Source organism: Physeter macrocephalus, chromosome 13, assembly GCF_002837175.3.
Source record: "Physeter macrocephalus isolate SW-GA chromosome 13, ASM283717v5, whole genome shotgun sequence".
Classification (NCBI taxonomy): Eukaryota; Metazoa; Chordata; class Mammalia; order Artiodactyla; family Physeteridae; genus Physeter; species Physeter macrocephalus.
The window spans coordinates 23,666,852-23,685,512 of NC_041226.1; the positions used below are offsets into that span (position 1 = coordinate 23,666,852).

Here is an 18,661-nt window from a genome sequence, read left to right on the forward strand (position 1 = left end):
CTTACCCTGGCCTTACACAGGAGTGCCATATTCCCTTCATCCTATACCCGTGACAGAAGTTGCTAATTCCTCTTGGCACTGTTTTTCACAGATTCTGGTTATAGTTTTAGAATCCATTTCATAATAGTTCTAGAGGTACTAGCTACTAATCCAGAATAATTAGTTACTCACTCTATGTCAGTTACTGTGCTAAGCACGTTACATACATTAATTATTACAACAGTCCTATGAGGTTTTACAGATGAGGACACTGATGAACAAAGAAATTAAGAAACTTCTCAGGGTCATAACAGCTGAAAAGCAGGACAACGAAGATGGAAAAACAGTTCTACTTTTTTCCCCAAATCTCTCACTCAATCATTGTATTTTACTTCTTGGAACTGATGACGAATGTCATTGTCATCCTTGTGAGATATTTGACAATTTACTTTCAGGATCACTAATACATGATGGAAAAAAAAAAGTGAAAGATTATCTACACTGATTATTTTGTAGGAGTAAAGAAGGTGAACTAAAAAGGGGAAAAGAGACACAAGAATGTCAGGCAACAAAGAAAGGAAGAGTCAAGGAGTTCCTGAAGAAGGTAATGAAGCTATCTTCAGAAATATACAACTAAAAGATGAGCAGTAACAAAAAAGTAGTATGATAGGATAATTGTGTTAAAATTAGTAGCAAATTAGAATAGAGGGAAGCTGTTAAAGTTTACCAGGAGGAAACTTCTAGAATGTTTAGAAAAAGTATAACAACCTGAAAATGCAGGCCTATAATGAAAATTCATCAACTGCAATTGAGAAATGGTTATGGTACCACTATAACTATAGTATATGTGCAAATGGTCTAGATAAAAATTTTTAGGACAATCAAAATATTTATACTGTTCCAAAAAGTAACAGGTATAATATTGCAGTAGGTGACTTTGAATTGTCTAGTTTTATGGCCTGTGATTTTGGTTTTGTTTATAGTCACAAAGGAAGAGTACCAACCCTAAATTTAGTTTATTTTTGAGAAAACATAACAATTTTCATGACTTTGAGTGAAGAAACATGTTTCTTAGAATGTTTGCATTTAGATTTTTATTATGTACTTTATTTTGTCTAGCTCTGGCTAAACAAGACACATCTTCATTAACTGATGCTGTCGAGCAAGTTGCACAGCAACAACAATCACAAACATCAGAAATAGAAAAAAACAAAAAAGTTCTGTTCCATTTGCAGGTAACCTATTTCACACAGTCTTTTAAATGAGTCTTTATGTTCTTCAAAACTATATTAAATTTGTAACAGGGAAGTTATTAAGCATAACTTAATAACTCTGAGGAGGCAACTTAAAATGTCTGTTTTTCATATTTACACCTTCTAAATTATTCTGGTATCCCTAAGTAAAGTCTACATGAGTATTCCAGTTTCATGGAACATTTTACACATCCAGTGTGCAAACATTCAACAATGTCACTGTGACTATAAATAAGCATAAAAAAATGTCACATAGAATTATTTTAAATTCACTCTATTTGATAGTTTTTCCTAAAATTCTGAATTGAAGGAAGGTTAAGTTTTTAAGCCTGTGTTCTTAAAGCTATGGCTCATGAATTACTAGTTTCCAGTGAACATTTCAGGTAGATAAGGAACACTTCTGTGTTCCTTAAATTTCAAAATATGTTCATAATTCCACCACAGGCATCTGGAAGCCATACTTGTTTTTGTATTCAGCATAATTAGACGTAACTGTTCTCTGTTAATATAGCTAAAGGAGCAAAAATGAAAACAGTGTATTTAATTTTTAAAGGTTTTTTTATTAAATATAACATAGAAATGAAAAGAATATGCTCTAGAGCAGGGGTCCTCAGCCCCTGGGCCACGGACAGGTACCAATCTGTGGCCTGTTAGGAACTGGGCCACACAGCAGGAGGTGAGCAGCAGACGAACGAGCGAAGCTTCATCTGTATTTACAGCCGCTCCCCATTGCTCACATTACCGCTCTGCCTCCTGTCAGATCAGTGGTGGCATTAGATTCCCATAGGAGCGCAAACCCTACTGTGAGCTGCGCATGCGAGGGCTCTAGGTTGTGCACTCCTTATGAGAATCTAATGCCTGATGATCTGAGGTGGAGCTGAGACAGTGATGCTAGCACTGGGGAGCGGCTGCAAATACAGATTATCATCAGCAGAAAGGTTTGACTGCACAGAGACCATAATAAATCAGTTGCTTGCAGATTCATATCAAAACCCTATCAGTGAGTGACAAGTGAAAACAAGCTCAGGGCTCCCACTGATTCTGCATTATGGTGAGTTGTATAATTATTTCATTATATATCACAATGTAATAATAATAGAAATAAAGTGCACAATAAATGTGATGCGCTTGAATCATCCCGACACCATCTCCCCCCAGTCCCCCACCCTAGGCCGAGGAAAAACTGTCTTCCATGAAACCTGTCCCTGGTGCCAAAAAGGTTGGGGACTGCTGCTCTAGAGCTGAACTGCCTAGTTTGAAAGAAGAGATTTGCTACTTCCAGTTCCATGGTTTAATCTCTCCATGCTTCTGTTTTCTCATTTGTAAAATGGAGATAATAATAAGATCTGCCTGTAAGGTTTTCATGACAATTAAATGAAATAATACTTGTAAACATTATGTAAAGAGATATCCTTGCTGGGGCCCTGGTAGGCAGTATGGGACCAAATTTTGATAATGGTTTTAGGTATTAATGCATCAACAGAGATATGATGATAATAATTATACCGTTGTGGTAATATAGATTTCTTATAAGTATTTGCATTGCATTAGTCACTTTCAGAAAAGAATACATGTTGAGAATAGCATATAATACAAAGATAATAATGTCTTAGATTTCTATAAAGAAATTTTCTATAAAAATTATCAATCTTCAAAGAGTTTTACAGGTGTTATTTCACTTATGTTGAAGGCCTAATTTCTATTAAGCATTTTGCTGAATATTGTCCTCACTCTTACACTACTCACCATCTATTAAAGAGGGAGACAAATAAGTAAACAAATAATTACATGCAGGGAAGTGGTGTCAACAGTAGAAGCATAAACACAGATTTAACACTGAAAGAGGAGTGATCGGTTGAGTTTTAAAAAATATCTGGAGTTCACTTGAATGATTAGGTGTCTGGGATAGGTTTGAGGGTTAGGGGGTGAGGAGGATGATATTCCAGACAAAAAGAACCTGAAAAAATTCACAGAGTCCTGAAATAAAATTGGTACATTCATAGAACTATAAGTAGTTTGGTTGTGGAATAACATAGAATGTATTTTGAGAAGCAACAAGAGATGTATAGCATGATAAAAAAACTTGAACTTAATTCTAGAGATGATGGGAGGGTTTTGATGGACTTCAAGCAAAAGAGTGAATGATTAAATTTACATTTTAGAAAGAGAATTCTAGATGCATGAAAGATACTTGTTATAATCCAACATCAATTTAAGATAAAAACTTCCAGCAAATTAGGAATAGAAGAGAACTCCAGCCAACTAAAAAAGGGCATCTACATAAATCCTACAGCCAACAGCATACCTAATAGGGAGAGACTGAATATTTCTCTCCTAAGATCAGGGATAAGGCAAGCATGTGTCTTCTCATCACTTCTATTCATTCTACGGTACTGATAATTCAAGCCACTCCTTGCAAGAAAAAGAAATAAAAGGCATCCAGATTGGAAAGGAGGGAGTAAAACTGTTTTTATTCACAGATAGCATGATTATTTTTGGAAAATCCTAAGGAATCTATTATTTTAAAAAGCTATTAGGACTAATAAAGGAGTTTAGAAAGGTTGCAAGATAAGATTAATTATAAAAATCAGTTGTATTTACATATATTGAAAGAAACTATCAGAAATTAAAATTTTTAAAGCATTATCATTTACAGTAACATCAAAACTATGAAATACTTAGGGGTAAATTTGGTGAAAGTTTTGTGTTATAGACTGAATGTTTGTATCTCCCCAAAGTTCATATGTTGAAGCCTTAATCACCAATGTGATTGTATTTGGAGGTGAGGTCTTTGGGAGGTAATTAGGCTTAGATGAGGTCATGAGAATGGGGTCCTGGTGGTAGGATTAGTGCCCTTATAAAAAGAGACGCCAGAGAGCTTGCTTTCTGCCATGTGAGGACACAGTGAGAAGGTGGCCCTCTGCAAGCCAGTAAGAGTTCTCACCAGAACCTGACTGACTATGCTGACACTCTTTCCAGCCTACAGAACTGTGAGAAATAAATTTCTGTTGTTTTAGCCACTAAGTCTATGGTATTTTGTTATGGCAGCGCCAGCAGACTAAGACAATATGTAAGACCTGTATAGTGAAAACTGTGAAACACTGCTGAGAGAAATTAAGGACCAAAATAGAGAGATATACCATTTTCATGAATCATAAGATTCAGTATTGTTAACATGTGAGTTCTTTCTCTTTTATCTATTGTTTAAAAGCAGCTCCAATCAAAATCCCAGCAGGCATTTTTTAGAGAAATTGACAGGCTGATTCTAAAAGTCCTATGGAAACGCAAAGAACCTATAGTAGCCGAAACAACTGTGAAGAACAGTGTTGGAAGTTCTACTATTACTTTGTTTGTTTTTTTTTTTTGGCTGCGCCACACAGCTTGCAGGATCTCACTTCTCCGACCAGGGATTGAACCCAGGCCCTTGGCAGTGAGAGCCCAGAATCCTGACCACTAGGCCACCAGGGAACTCCCATAATATTACCTGACTTTGAGATTTATTATAGAGTACAGTAATCAGGACAGTGTAACATGGCGTAGAGATAGACATTAGATCCATGGAACAGAACAGAGTAGTATCCAGAAATAGCCCCACACATAACAATTGATTTCAGAGGTGCTCTCATGGACAGAATGTTTGTGTTCCTTCCAATGTGATGGTATTTGGAAGTGAGGCTTTTAGGAGGTAAATAGGTTTAGATGAGGTTGTGAGGGTGGGGGCCCTATGATGGGATTATAGGAAGAGAAAGAGACCCCAGAGCTTTTCTCTCTCCCTCTCTCTCTCTCTCTCTCTCTCTCTCCCTCCCCCTACCCCTCTGCCATTTGAGGACACAGCAAAAAGGCGTTTGTCTGCAAGCCAGGAATAGGCCTCTCACCAGTAACCAAATCTGCTGCACCTCGATCTTGGACTTCGTAGCCTCCAGAGTTGTAAGAAATCAAGTCTGTTGTTTATGCCACCCAGTCTATGGTGTTTTTCCGTTTTTTATTTTGTTTTTTTTTTCTAATAGAAGCCCGAGATGATTAAGACAGGTGCCAAGGAACTTCATTAGAGAAAGTATAATCTTTCAACAAGTGGGGGAGGAGAGCTACATGCAAAAAAAGTGAACTTCAATTTTCACCTCATACTGTATATGAAAATTAACTCAAAATGGATCATAGGCCTAAATACAAGAATTGAAACTACAAAGTATCTAGAAGAAAATATAGGAGAAAAACTTAGTGATGCTGGGTTTGGCAAAGGTTTCTTAAATAGTACACAAAAATTTTAAAAATTGGACTTCATTAAAAAACGTTTTTACTTCTATTCAAAAGGCACTGTTATGAACATGAATGTGAGGTATACCTGCTGGGGCCCTATGGGCATTTGGGTTGTCATAGACTGGGAGAAAATACTTGAAAACATACCTGATAATGTACTTGAATTTATTTGTACTATATAAAGAACTCTTACAATTCAAGAAGGCAAACAACCCAGTTTAAAAATGGGCAAAAGATTTCAATGGTCATTTCATGCAAAAAGATATTGCAAAAGACAAGCACATGAAAAGATACTCAGTATCATCAATTATTAAAGAAATACAAATTGAAATCATAATGAGATTTCATTCTATACCCACTAGAATGGGTAAATTTAAAAAGACTGACCATACCAAGTGCTGGTGCAGATATAAAAGAACTGGAATTCTCAGACCCAATTATTTTGGAATGTAAGTGATGTACCATTTGAGAAAATAGTTTACAGTTTCTTAAAAGTTTAAAATATATCTACCATATAACCCATACATTCAATTTCTAGCTATTCATTTACCCAAGAGAAATAAAAGTGTATGCCCACTGGAAAACCAGGAACAACACAAATGTCTACCAGATGAATGAGTAAACAAAGTGTGGTATATTCATACAAGAAATATTGCTCAGCAATAAAAAAAAAAGAGCTACTGATATATCTGACAACATGGATGAGTCTCTAATTTGGCGGAGTGAAAGGAGTGAGACTAAAATTGTATACATTTTATGATTCTTTTCATATAAAATTCTTGAAAATGCAAACTAATTTTTGGTGACAGAGCAGATGAATGTTTGCCTGGAAACAGAGAGCTGAGGAGGGAAGGATAGATCACAAGGGATCAGGAGGAAACTTTTTTGGACATATCTGATTTTTGGACATGTGGGTAATGGATAAGTTCACTGTCTTAATTTTGACAGTCTCATGATCATAAAAGTAAGTCAAAACTTGTCAAATTGTAAAGTTTAAATATGTGCAGTTTATTTATATGAATTATATTTCAATAAATCTATTAACAAAGGAAGGAAAGAGAAGAGGGGGAGGGAGATGAGAAAGAGGAAGAAAAGAAGGAAGAAGGAAGGAGAGGGAGGAGGAGGAAGAGGAAGAGAAGCAGGAGGAGGGGGAGACAGCAACAACAACAAGAAGACATACAATTCTAGTGAAAGAGTAGAAATGGACTGGAGGAGGAATTGAATAAAGCCAGGGAGAAAAGTCAACCGTCTATTAGTTATGTTAGTCTAAGAAAGAGAAGAGATGATGACCAAATTAGTGTAAATGTCATCTCCCCATATTGATCAATAGGGTCAACAGCCTGATCTAGTTGACAGGTCATGTGTCCCTTTCCTGACCATTCCATGTACATCACTCATTCACTCATTTATTAAATATTTATAGAGCACCTACTTTGTGCCAGGTACTATTTTAACTACAGGGAAGATGGTGGTAAAGAAGTTAGACAAGTTTATTGCACCCATGGAGTTTACTTTCTAGTTAAGGCAGGCAAGCAATAAAGATATAAAGTAATTCCATTGATTGAGGTGTTACAAAGGAAATACAATAGGATGATGTGTAGAGAATAATGGGGAGGAAGGTGGGTAGTTAATTTATATTTTGATTCAGGGAAGACTGTTCTGAGGAGTAATAATAAAGCTGAATTGTGAAAGACAAAGACCCCAGCAGGTAATAGCTAGGGATAGAGAATTCCAAGGTGCAGGGAACAATTACAGATGCCCTTAGGAGAGAAGGAACTAGGCATATTTCATAAACAAAAGGAAGCTGGAAGTGGGGAGAGTAGTACACAAGAGGGATGGCAAAGTGGATAGGGATTAGAGCATGTATGGCCTTAAAAGCCATATTACAGAATTTGAATTTTATTATTAGTGCAATGGAAAACCACTGGAGGATCTTGAGCAGGGAAGTAGCATGATATGATTTATGTTTTTAAAGGATTCTTCTGCCTGAAAAATGGAGTCGAGTTGGGGGAGAGGAGGAAGCATGGAAACAGGGATACCAGTTGGAAGCTGGACTATGCTACAAAGACTGGTCAGAAGTGAGCTGGGATTTTATATATTTTGGAGGCCCAACCATCAAGATTTGTTGGTAAATAGGTTGTGGGGGTTAAGGGAAGAATCAAGTACTACTAGGTTTTTAAGTGTCCAGGTAGAAAGTGGTACAGTTTATTGAAATCAGGAAAGCTGGAAGAGGAACATGTTGGGTGTGCAAATTAAAAGTTCTTTCCTGAACCTGTGTAGTTGAGACATCTGTTAGATAGCCAAATAGAACTGTCGAGTGGGCATTTTAAATATTAGAGCTGGAGATAAAGATTGAAGTTCATCAGCAAGATGTATTTTTCAGTGTACTTCCCTCTCTTGTCTCTGCCAAGAAAAGGATAGGCTGGGTCTGCCTTTTTAGTGAAGTGCTTCCCTCCCAAAATTACAGATTCATTTAAAGAGGATGACCATACTGGATAGAAGAAAAAGAATAAAGGCCTACAGTTGTATTGGTGGGAGGATCTACAGAATTTGATGAATAGTTAAATATAAAGAGAAAGGAGGAATTAAATATGGCTCCCAAAGGAATACCATTAACTAAGTTTGGGAACATAGGGGTGTGGTAATTTGCATTTTTAGTCCCAAATCTTCATCCTCGTGTATATCCACACCCTTTGCCATTTATCATTATAATGCCTTCCCATAATGGGTGGACATACTTTCTACCCCTCCACTGAGATTTGATCATGTGACCAGTTAGGATGTTATTCAAACAGAAGTTTGAAAAAGTTGTTCCATAATTGGGCTTCCATTCTTCTGCATCTGCTATCATCATGAGAAGGACATGCCTGGCCTGGCCCACTGGAGGATAAGATACATGTGAAGCAAAGCCCAGACACCCCGGTTGGCCCAGTTGAAGCCAACCTAAATCATCTTACAGCCAGCCAACCTCCAGACATTTGAGGAAATCCAACCAAAGTCAACAGAACCACCTAGCCAAGCCCAGTTGCTTCTCGTCACATGAGCAATAAACACTAGTTATATGTCACCGAGGTTTTGTGGTTCTGACAATAAGTGACTGATACAAGGGAGAGCAGGATGGGATCGGGGAGGGGAGGATTAGTCTGATTTTTGGACATGATGAATTTGAGATGGCCAGTGGCAGCTGGGTATAGGACTTAACAGCCACTTATATTCTGCGAATCATTAGCATATATGTATCTCAAGATCTAAGTATGGATAAGATTACCTAAGGAGTGTATACAGAATGAGAGGAGGAAATTATGATGACTGCACCCTGAGGAAAACCTGTATTTGAAGGAACCATCGAGATTGAAAAGCAATGCTCAGAGATATCTGAGGAGAAGCAGAGAAGAGTGCTGCTAGGTTTTAAAAAGGAGGTGCTGGTTAGAAATGCCAAATGCCTCAGAGAGGCAAAGCTAAATATACCTTTAAACTCATCTTCCAAGTGAAGACAGTGAGGTTTGAATAGGGTAATTAAGTTTGCTATGTTTGATCACCCCAACTAGTAAATAGTAGTAAGGACACTAGAACCTAGATCTTTTGTGTTTTCAATTCAGGGTTTTATCATTTTTATCATATAGTTTTTCTTTAGTTTGTACTTCTGATTGCCCACAAATATATTATTAAAATGATTGTAAAGTATCTTTTACATATAAAATGTTAAGACAAAGGATAAAATTTTAATATTTAGAATTAGATGAACATTAAAATATAAGAAATATATAACCCTGGGCTCCCTCTGATTATAAAATAATTTTGTTACTTTATTACATGTCTCCTGTTATGCATCAATTTTTCTGTATCTGATAAATACATATTTTTTATGTTAAGTGATTTTTCTACACACACTATGGATCAAAACAATGACTTTTCTTTCATGTTGAATATCATGAACTAATAATAATAATGTTGAAATATCTTACAGAATGAACTTCATGAGCTTAAAACACAAATAGCATCTGTCTCTGCAGAAACTAAAGAAACAGAAAGGCAAATTTATCAGCAAGATGCTGCCATACAGAATACCAAACTTCAGTGTGGAAACCTGGAAAATCAAATCAAATCCTTACATACAGAAAATGTGAAGCTTAAATTTGACATAGAGGCAGCACAGGAAGATTTTGAGGAACAAATGATAAGATATAATGAATACTATGCAAAAATAAAAGCACATAAAGATAGTTTGAGAGAGGTAGAGAGCAAATGGTCATTCATGACTGAACTCAATGAGAAACGAGACCTTGTTAAAAAACTAAAGACAATGAAAGAGGAACTTATGCAGGATCTCCAAAATCCAGAAGGAAACCTGATGAAACAAGTACAGGTTTGAAATATCACTTATTGAAATGTTTTCTATTATTCCTTTTATTGCAAGTACACTTACTAAGTGATAAACTTATCATTAACTTAATAAAATACCCATGGGTGCTCTAACTCGATTCACAAATTTGAAAACTTGTATAAGTGCATGAGTTATGTAACAACTATGCCATATGTGCAAATGCATAAAGGAAACATCCCCAAATCCCTTATGGATTAATAAAAATATATAGTCAAACAAAATCACAGTGAACAATTAATCCATTTGTTACAGAAGGTGTGACTCACAAAGATGTTGAAACTCTAGCTTCCAGGCTAATGGGTCCAGACCAATTAAAATCAATTTAGTGTGCTTAATGCTGTTACACAAACAATATGAATTAATAATTGTACCCTAAGCATCTTTTTCTTAATATTCTTTGAAGATGCTGGGAGATAAAAACTTAAAATATCTATTATTTCTTGCTAAAGAATTAAAAAATATCCTTTATATCGTAGCTGGGCAGTTGCCCCTGTGACTACCACTTTCCTTTATGTCTTATTTTCATTTGGTTTTTACTTCTGTATTTTCAAATCTAAGGTTTGCTTGTTTGAATAACCATTCTTTGTTCCTCGTACCTATAGAAGTAATATTCTAATCCTATTTATCAAAATTAAATGTGATGGCTAGTTTTCTTAAATTACAGAAACACTGAAAATCTTGGATTTATATTGACCATTCATTGTTTGATGTGTATATTTTAAATTCTATAAACATACAGGAAGACATTACAAACCTAAAGGATAAAATTATAACTGTAAAAGAATCCATCATTGAAAAAACTAGTTTTCTTGAGGAAGAAAAAAAGACACATGAAAAATTAAGAAAGGAAATAGAGGTAAGTCTTAATTATCTGGATTTCATTGTTTTATGGGATCATTTTTTAAACTTTTACTATAGTCATAATTTCCATAGTTTACTCTGAATTTCCAAAACAGCTAGAGAACAAAAAAGAACTACAAAAAGCAGTTGATAAGTCTAAACCATTAATAGATAAGTATAGAGACTCCCTCATTCAAAAATATTCGAATATATTAATACATTCAAAGAGAGCAAGTACTCTTATTTAAATCTGGCCTAGAATTCTTCCAGGTCGCATTCCACCAATTTTGTACCCAATTAATGGCTAGAAAGCAGAGGCTATTACTGTATGTGGCCTTTTCAGATTGGCTCCTTTCACCTAGCAATATGCATTTAAAATCCTTCCATGTGTTTTCATGTCTTGATAGTGAGCTGAGTGATAATTCCATTCTCTAGATGTACCACTGTTTATCCATTCACCTGCTAGAGGACATCTTTCTTGCTTCCAGGTTTAGGCCATTATGAATAAAGTTGCTATAAACATAAAAAAAAAGAAAATAGAAGTGATCCAGTCAAAAATATGACCACTCCTAGACAGAAATTAAAGACTCTTCAAAATAAAGTAAAGACAATGGAAGTATTGGTATTCTAAACCCCTCTGACTTCCTATTTGTAATTTTCAACTGTCCAATTAAAAACAACAAACTGATATGTAAAATTAAAAGTGAGGCTAAATTTGAGGTGCCACTGGCAGACCTCTATAGTCATTATTGTTTAGATGAGGGCAGAACAAAAATGGAAAAGTGTATGTTGTTAAGGGCAAAAAAATAATTTTCACCCTTAAAAATTACTTTGGAAAATAAAAAGATGTATATTTTCAACTTGTTTGTGATTAATTTGACACAATGAAAAAAACCTGAGGAATTTGAAGACAAAAACCCTCACCTTTACAAAACATTCTCTTCAAGAAACACCATGATTTTATCTTATATTTTACTAGCAATCTAAATAAATGGGTATTTTTTTACCCTATAGATATCAAGATTTATTATAAAACTATAATAGTAAGACAGTATGTAAGTGGCATAGAAATAGAAAAAATGATTAATGAAACAGAAAAAAAGAATCCAGAAATAATCCATCATAAATGGTACAAACAAAAATAAGTTAGCCATATGAAAAAATAAAGACAATTTTCAAATAAAATTAGATTCCTACCTCTTAACACATACATGCACATGCTTCCACGAGGATTGAAGACAATATAGGAGACAAACTTAACCATTTGTGTTACAGAAGTATTTATTTTAGAAGACACACAGACATATATGCAAACTGCATGATTAAATGTTACTTTTGACTATATCATAAATTTCTAGATTATTGAGATGCAGCATAACAATAAAGAAGACAAGACTCATTTTGAGAGAGGGTATTTGTAACATACATAAGTGACTAAGAGATAAGAAAATTTCAAACAAGCCATAGAACATTGGTAAAATGGTATGAAAAGTCTTACCTTTCAAAACATGAATATCAAAAAAAAGCCCCAATGGAAATGATGAACAACCTCGCTAACAATAAGGGGTTGATAATTCAAACCACAATAAGGTCCCATATTTAGCCTGTCAATTATCAATATTACAATTTGTAAGATGTGGACCACCTGAATTCTAAAATACTATTGGTATGAGTATAAATTGGTAAAAGCATTTTGGAGAGAAATTTGAGATTCTTAGTAATTTTTATTAAGGTATAATTGTCATAAGAGTAGGTACACTATTTATAAGGGTTTAGCTTGATTAATTTTGACAATTTATACATACACCTGGGTTGCCATGACCTAGATCAAGATATAAAACTTTTGCATCGTGCCCAGAAAGTTCTCTTGTCCCTTTTCCTCAGGCTACCACTATGCTGATTTTGAAAACAGCTTTATTGAGATATAATTCACATACCATACAATTCACCCATTTAAATTGCATAATTCAATGGGTTTTAGTATAAATACAGATAATTTGTAACCATTACCATAGTCAATTTTAGAAATTTTCATCACCTCAAAAGAAACCCCATACCCTTTAGCTTTGCCCTTTCCATTTGTCTATTGTATTTACCCATATTTTTACTCCACCATATTCTTTCTTCCTTCCTGATGTTCTAAGATTTCCTCATTTATCATTTCCTTTCTCTTTAGAAAATTTCTAAATTCATTCTTTTAGGAGAATTAGGCTGGTGGCAGTCTCTGGGTTTTTTCTTTTTTTTTTCATCTGAGAATGTCTTCATTTCCCTTTCATCTCTGAAAGATATTTTGGTGGATATAGAATTCTGGGTTGACAGTTATTTTCAGTTGAAAAATGCTGTGCCACTTCTTTCTGGTCTCTGTGATTTCTAACAGATAATCCACTGTCATTTGAATTGTTTTTCTCTCTACAGATAAGGTATTTGTTTCTTGCTGCTTTCAAGCTTTCCTGTCTTTAGTTTTCAGAAGTTTTACTGTTATATGTTTTGGAACTAGTTTCTTTGGATTTATACTATCTGGAAAATTCTCAGCTTCTTGATTCTGTAGGCTTATGTCTTTTGCCAAATTTGAGAAATTTTCAGCTATGATTTATTTGAATACTTTTGCAGTTCTGCCCTCTTTTCTCCTATCCTTCCAGGACACTGATGACACAAATCATAGGTCTTTTTTTGATATAGCCCTAAAGGTCCCTGAAGCTCTCTTCGTTTCTTTCTTTCAGTCTTTTGTCTCTCAGTTTTTCAGATTGAGTAATCCTTAGAGTTCTATCTTCCATTCACTGATTCTTTCCTTTATCCCCTCCATTCTGCTATTGAACCATCCCATGAAACTTTTTATTTCAGTTACTGTGTTTTTTCCATTTGGTTCTTTGTATCCTTTATTCCTTTGCTGAGACTTTTTATATTTTCATTTGTTTCAGGCAATTCATAATTACTCTTTGAAGCATTTTTATGATGATCAGCTTTAAAATGCTTGTCAGATAATGCTAACTTCTGCATTTTCTTGGTGTTGGCACATGTTGATTGTTATTTCTTAGTCAGTTTGAGGTCTTCCTGGTTCTTGCTTTGATGAGAGATTTTCTATTGAGATCTGGACATGTTGGGTATTATGTTTTAAGACTCTGGGTCATTGTTGCTTCCAGGTAGTACTGGAAGTTCAGAGTCTCCATGGACATTCATGGAGGGAAGAAGGGCTTCTTGTTACTGCTAGTCAAAAGTGGGAGTTCTGGCTGCCCACTAGGCTTCTGTTGATAAGCCCGTGGCTGGGAAGGGCAGGAGCACCTCTTTACTGCTCCCGTGTAGATGTGGCCTTGCTACTACTGAGCGGTGGTAAAAGCCCTGACTCTCCACTAGGCCTCCTCTGACATTCTCCCAGTGAGGAGGGGGAAGAATGCCTTGCTACCACTAGATGGGAGTAGAAGTCCAGCCGCCCCAGATGGGCTCCACTCACACCAGAGGATGTGGTTTGTTACTTTCCAGAGGGAATGAAAAGTCCTGGCTCCCCAGTTAGCCTTCTCTGACACCACCCCAGCAGGAGGACCGGGGCACCTTGTAATAGCCCAGCAATGGTGAAAGTGTAGGCTTTGCTAGTGTAGGTGGTGGTGGGGCCATAGTTTTTTCTGTGGTGTTTGACTTGAGTAGTTACTACCTAAAAGTTTTCAGTCTTGCATAGTCTGCCTTTTTCCTGGTCCTTTGGCTAGATAGCAGACTTTTCTTGGAGTTTTTTTGTTTTGTTTTGTTTTGTTTTTGTCTGCACCTATTGGCATTTCCAGCTTGCTGTCTTCCCCATATCCAGTCTGGGATATATGAGGCAAAATGAAAACTCAGGGAACTCATTACCAAGTTGTTCCTAGGATCCTAAGATCTCCAACCAGTCTGCCTTCTCTCCACCTTTCAGAAGCTTCTTATGCTAATATTATATACAGTGTCCAGGGATTTTAGTTGTACTTAGCATGAGGAATAGGTATATGAAATGCATCTACTTTATTTTGACAGAAGCAGAAGTGTACATAGGTATTTTTAGTGGTAAAGGGTGATGTAAATGTCTACTAATGATAGATTTAGATGGAATGTCATTGAGCTTGAGACTTCAGTTTTTTATGTTTTCATCAGTATATTTCTTATCGTGAAATTTAATAAACTCTTTTTTAAGCTTTCATAATAGGGTTACTAAAGATCCTTTTAGGCTTTTTAATTTTAGTTTTATTAACTCTAATGCATTAAAAAGTAGTCCTCGGGCTTCCCTGGTGGCGCAGTGGTTGAGAATCCACCTGCCGATGCAGGGGACGTGGGTTCATGCCCCGGTGAGGGAAGATCCCACATGCCGCGGAGCGGCTGGGCCCGTGAGCCATGGCCGCGGAGCCTGTGCGTCTGGAGCCTGTGCTCCGCAACGGGAGAGGCCACAACAGTGAGAGGCCCGCGTATGACAAAAAAAAAAAAAAAAAAAAAAAAAAGTAGTCCTCAATTCTATCACAATGTTATGGTTGAAAAAATGAAAATCTAAGAAATTAGAGATTATCTGTAATAAACTATAACACTGAAGGACAAATACCACAGCCACAGCATTGTCTTGAGAACACTGCATTTTTTTCCCAACAATTTCATTTATGGCTTGATGAGAATTTATCATTGACACAAGTAACTTCTTTCTCAAAACAATTAGTTTTTTAAGAGTATAGATTTAAATACCAGAAGATTTTTATTACTTATTTCTTTTTTGAGTCTTTTTTTTTTTCTATTCCTTCTGGATGTTTTTAGCCATGGTCTTGGTACAGTTCATGGTTATCTTTTGCCTGGATTATAGCATTCTTTTGTTCTAATGTTTAATTCTTTCAATATTTTGTGCTTTTCATGTTTAATCTTGATATTCATGTTGCTTTTTACATTTTTTTATTAAGAAAAACTGAAATGGTTTTTGAATTTTACATGGTTTTTTTTTAGTCAAATGAATGTTTTTGATAATTTTAGACCATGTCTGAATGAAAGAAGTATTTCCAAATAATTACCCCAAAATGCCTTTCTTCCCTGTCTATTGTCTGTCCTTATATATATTTTAGAAGAAAGGAACTAAAGAGAGGAAAATAAAGATAAGTTATGAGTCACTGACGAAGAAAAGTGGGGAAGCAAGATACAAAGCATACAAACACAAAGCTTCAAATACAAAGCATTAAGCAACAATCATTTTTAAAAACATGTTATATGCCAAATCCAAGAGTTTTCAGGGAAGGGAAACTAGAGCAGTTAAGAAGTTTTTAGCAAATGATGAGTGCTGCAAGTAACATTTTGTGATAACAGGTATTGTGTAAAGCATTTTAAGATTTATTAACGGTTACTGTTGCCTAAATTTTGTTCAATTTGAGCTCCAAATTTAAAGGACAGGGAAAAATTTAGAGTGCTTTCGGAGCTACTAGGGATCAGGAACAAAATACGTTTCACTTGTTACAATGCAACATGCAGGGTACACAATTAACTAATCCATTCATTTACTGAGGTCAGCCACAGAAATGATTACGCAACTAGAAAGCCGGTCCTACATGAAAAACCCAAAGAAGCAAAGGTAAAAAGGTAAACTAAAGGCAGGGTAAGAATGATTCAGATAGCTAGATAATATGGTAACAAATTATTCTATCTTACAAAAGGTACAAGAAGAAATGTTCAGTATTACTAAATCTATTGTTGTTTATTGAGTGCCTGGTATTTTTCAAGCACTTTGTGTAGGCTATCCCATTTAAATTCTCACAGTAGCATATTTTACAGAATTTCAGAAAATTTAAATAACTTGTACAAGGTTATATAGCTAGTGATAAGGGACAGAATAGAATATGAGTCCATGTCTTTTGGACTCCCAATGTTTTTAAAAAATGGTTTTCACTTCTGTGGAAATATGTTCTCCTTGGAAAAGATTAAAATTTTAGAGGGAAGGCTAAAGTTCCTTTGACCACTGCCTCCCATTACATTGCTCTCTTTTCACACTCACCTCTTCCTAATGGCAACCGCTGTTTGGTGTGTGCACTTGGGTAAGCATGAGTATGTATGTATATATGTATATATACACATGTGCATGTACACACACATGAACACACATCTATGCATAGGGGAAGATTACATAAAGTACCATACATATAATTTTGCAAGCACTTTACTTAATAACATATATCATAGTTTTTTTTCATATTAGTACCTATGGGCCTACATTATTCTTTTTAACTGCTGCAAAATATTTCACAGTATGACTATACCTTAATTTATATAAACATGCCACAACTGATAGACATTAAGTTATTTCCAGCGTTTCACCATTAAACATTAAAAGTAGTGTTGTAGTGAACATAGTACACACACCCTTTGTATCAAGAAGTAGAATTACTGAGTCGTAAGATAAGTTCCGTGATCTTACTAATATTTAATATGTTCTCAATAATTATCACCACAAATAATAACTTACGTTTGAAATCATTTTATACTGTTTTAGGGATTCCTATCCCTCATCTTGAGGTTGATTGAGTAAATATTAAATTTGGCCTTATTTGGAGCCCCAGACTTTTATATTATCTCCCTTCAAATCCTTGGCTTTAACTTGAACTGCAGTTGCATTGGGGGTGGGTGTAAAATTTCAAGGATCACAGTGGGGAAAAACAGCTACAATGCTGAAGAACTGACCTGAGATTTTAGCATCTGCCCACTGCTACTACTGCCACACTTTAGGAGTAAAGACCATACTCAGAACTAAGAGCTAACACAAAACTAAAGACAAGGCCTAGATCTAAGAACAAAACTGAAATGGACACTCTCTAGCAAAAGTATAAAATAAGGTCTCACAAGTTCAAGATGATCCACCAGTAACTTAACTGACTGTTAGAACAAAATTCAAAACTTTTCAGAAGAAAATAACATAATCTAGAGTTTATATGTACACTGTTCAGTTAATAAAAAGCATTCATATACATGTAAACAAATAGAGAAGTATTACCAATAATTAAGAGAATAATCAAGAAAAACAGTCACAGTTGATTCAGCAGTTGTTCGGCAAGGACGGAAAATTATGATTAAATATGTTAAATATTCTACAGCAGTGGTCCCCAACCTTTTTGGCACCGGGGATCCGTTTCGTGGCAGACAATTTTTCCACGGACAGGGATGGGGGGAGTAGAGCAATGGTTCAGGCGGTAACGTGAGTGATGGGGAGAGATGCGGAGCTGCAGATAAGCTTTGCTCACTAGGCTACAGCTCACCTCCTGCTGTGCGGCCTGGTTCCTAACAGGCTGCAGACCAGTACTGGTCCACAGCCCCGGGGTTGGGACCCTGTTCTACATGAAGGATGGATACACAGTAATGGGTAAAGAGAAAGAATATTAATCATATAAAAGAACCAAATGGAAATCTTAGAACTGAAGAAAAAGTTGAAAAAATTTATTAGGTGTAATTAATAGCAGGTTAGACACAACAGAAGCAAGATCTTTCTTAAACTTGAAGACAGATCAGTAGAAGTCATCAAAGCAAGCATACAGAGAAAAAGAAAAAAAACTGAAGAAAATGCATAGAGCCTCAGTGACTTGTGAGACCATGTTAAGCAATGTGACATATGGGTAATTAGAGTTCCAGGAGGTGAGGAGAGAGAGAGAAAAGGGAACAGAAATATTAAATACTGGCCAAAAATTTTCCAAACTTGACTAAAAAAATAACTCATAGATTCAAGAAATTTACCAAACCCAAAGCAGGATAAATACAGAGAAAACTGTATCTAAGGAAATTATAGTCAGGCGACTGAAAACCAAATACAAAGAAAAAAATAAATCTTAGGGGCTTCCCTGGTGGCACAGTGGTAGGGAGTCCGCCTGCCGATGCAGGGGACGTGGGTTCGTGCCCCGGTCCGGGAGGATCCCACATGCCGCAGAGCGGCTGGGCCCGTGGACCATGGCCGCTGAGCCTGCGCGTCAGGAGCCTGTGCTCT

At 35.9% G+C, this 18,661-nt stretch overlaps 1 protein-coding gene across 17 annotated transcripts in view; it reads left to right on the top strand.

Annotated features, from left to right (window-relative positions):
* CCDC122 (coiled-coil domain containing 122) overlaps positions 1-18,661 on the top strand; it is a 35,589-nt gene that overhangs the window by 8,846 nt on the left and 8,082 nt on the right. For 4 of the 17 annotated variants that reach the window (XM_028497892.2, XM_028497895.2, XM_028497894.2 and 1 more), the window contains 5 exons: positions 496-583; positions 1,099-1,214; positions 5,067-5,159; positions 9,457-9,855; positions 10,613-10,729. In XM_028497892.2, the coding sequence (XP_028353693.1) occupies positions 538-583; positions 1,099-1,214; positions 5,067-5,159; positions 9,457-9,855; positions 10,613-10,729 (771 nt within the window). In that variant the 5' untranslated portion in view covers positions 496-537. Of the gene's footprint in view, positions 1-434; positions 584-1,098; positions 1,215-5,059; positions 5,160-7,464; positions 7,618-9,456; positions 9,856-10,537; positions 10,730-18,661 lie in introns of those variants that run through there. The other 13 variants (XM_007113434.4, XM_055089628.1, XM_028497899.2 and 10 more) reach the window with 12 other exon arrangements.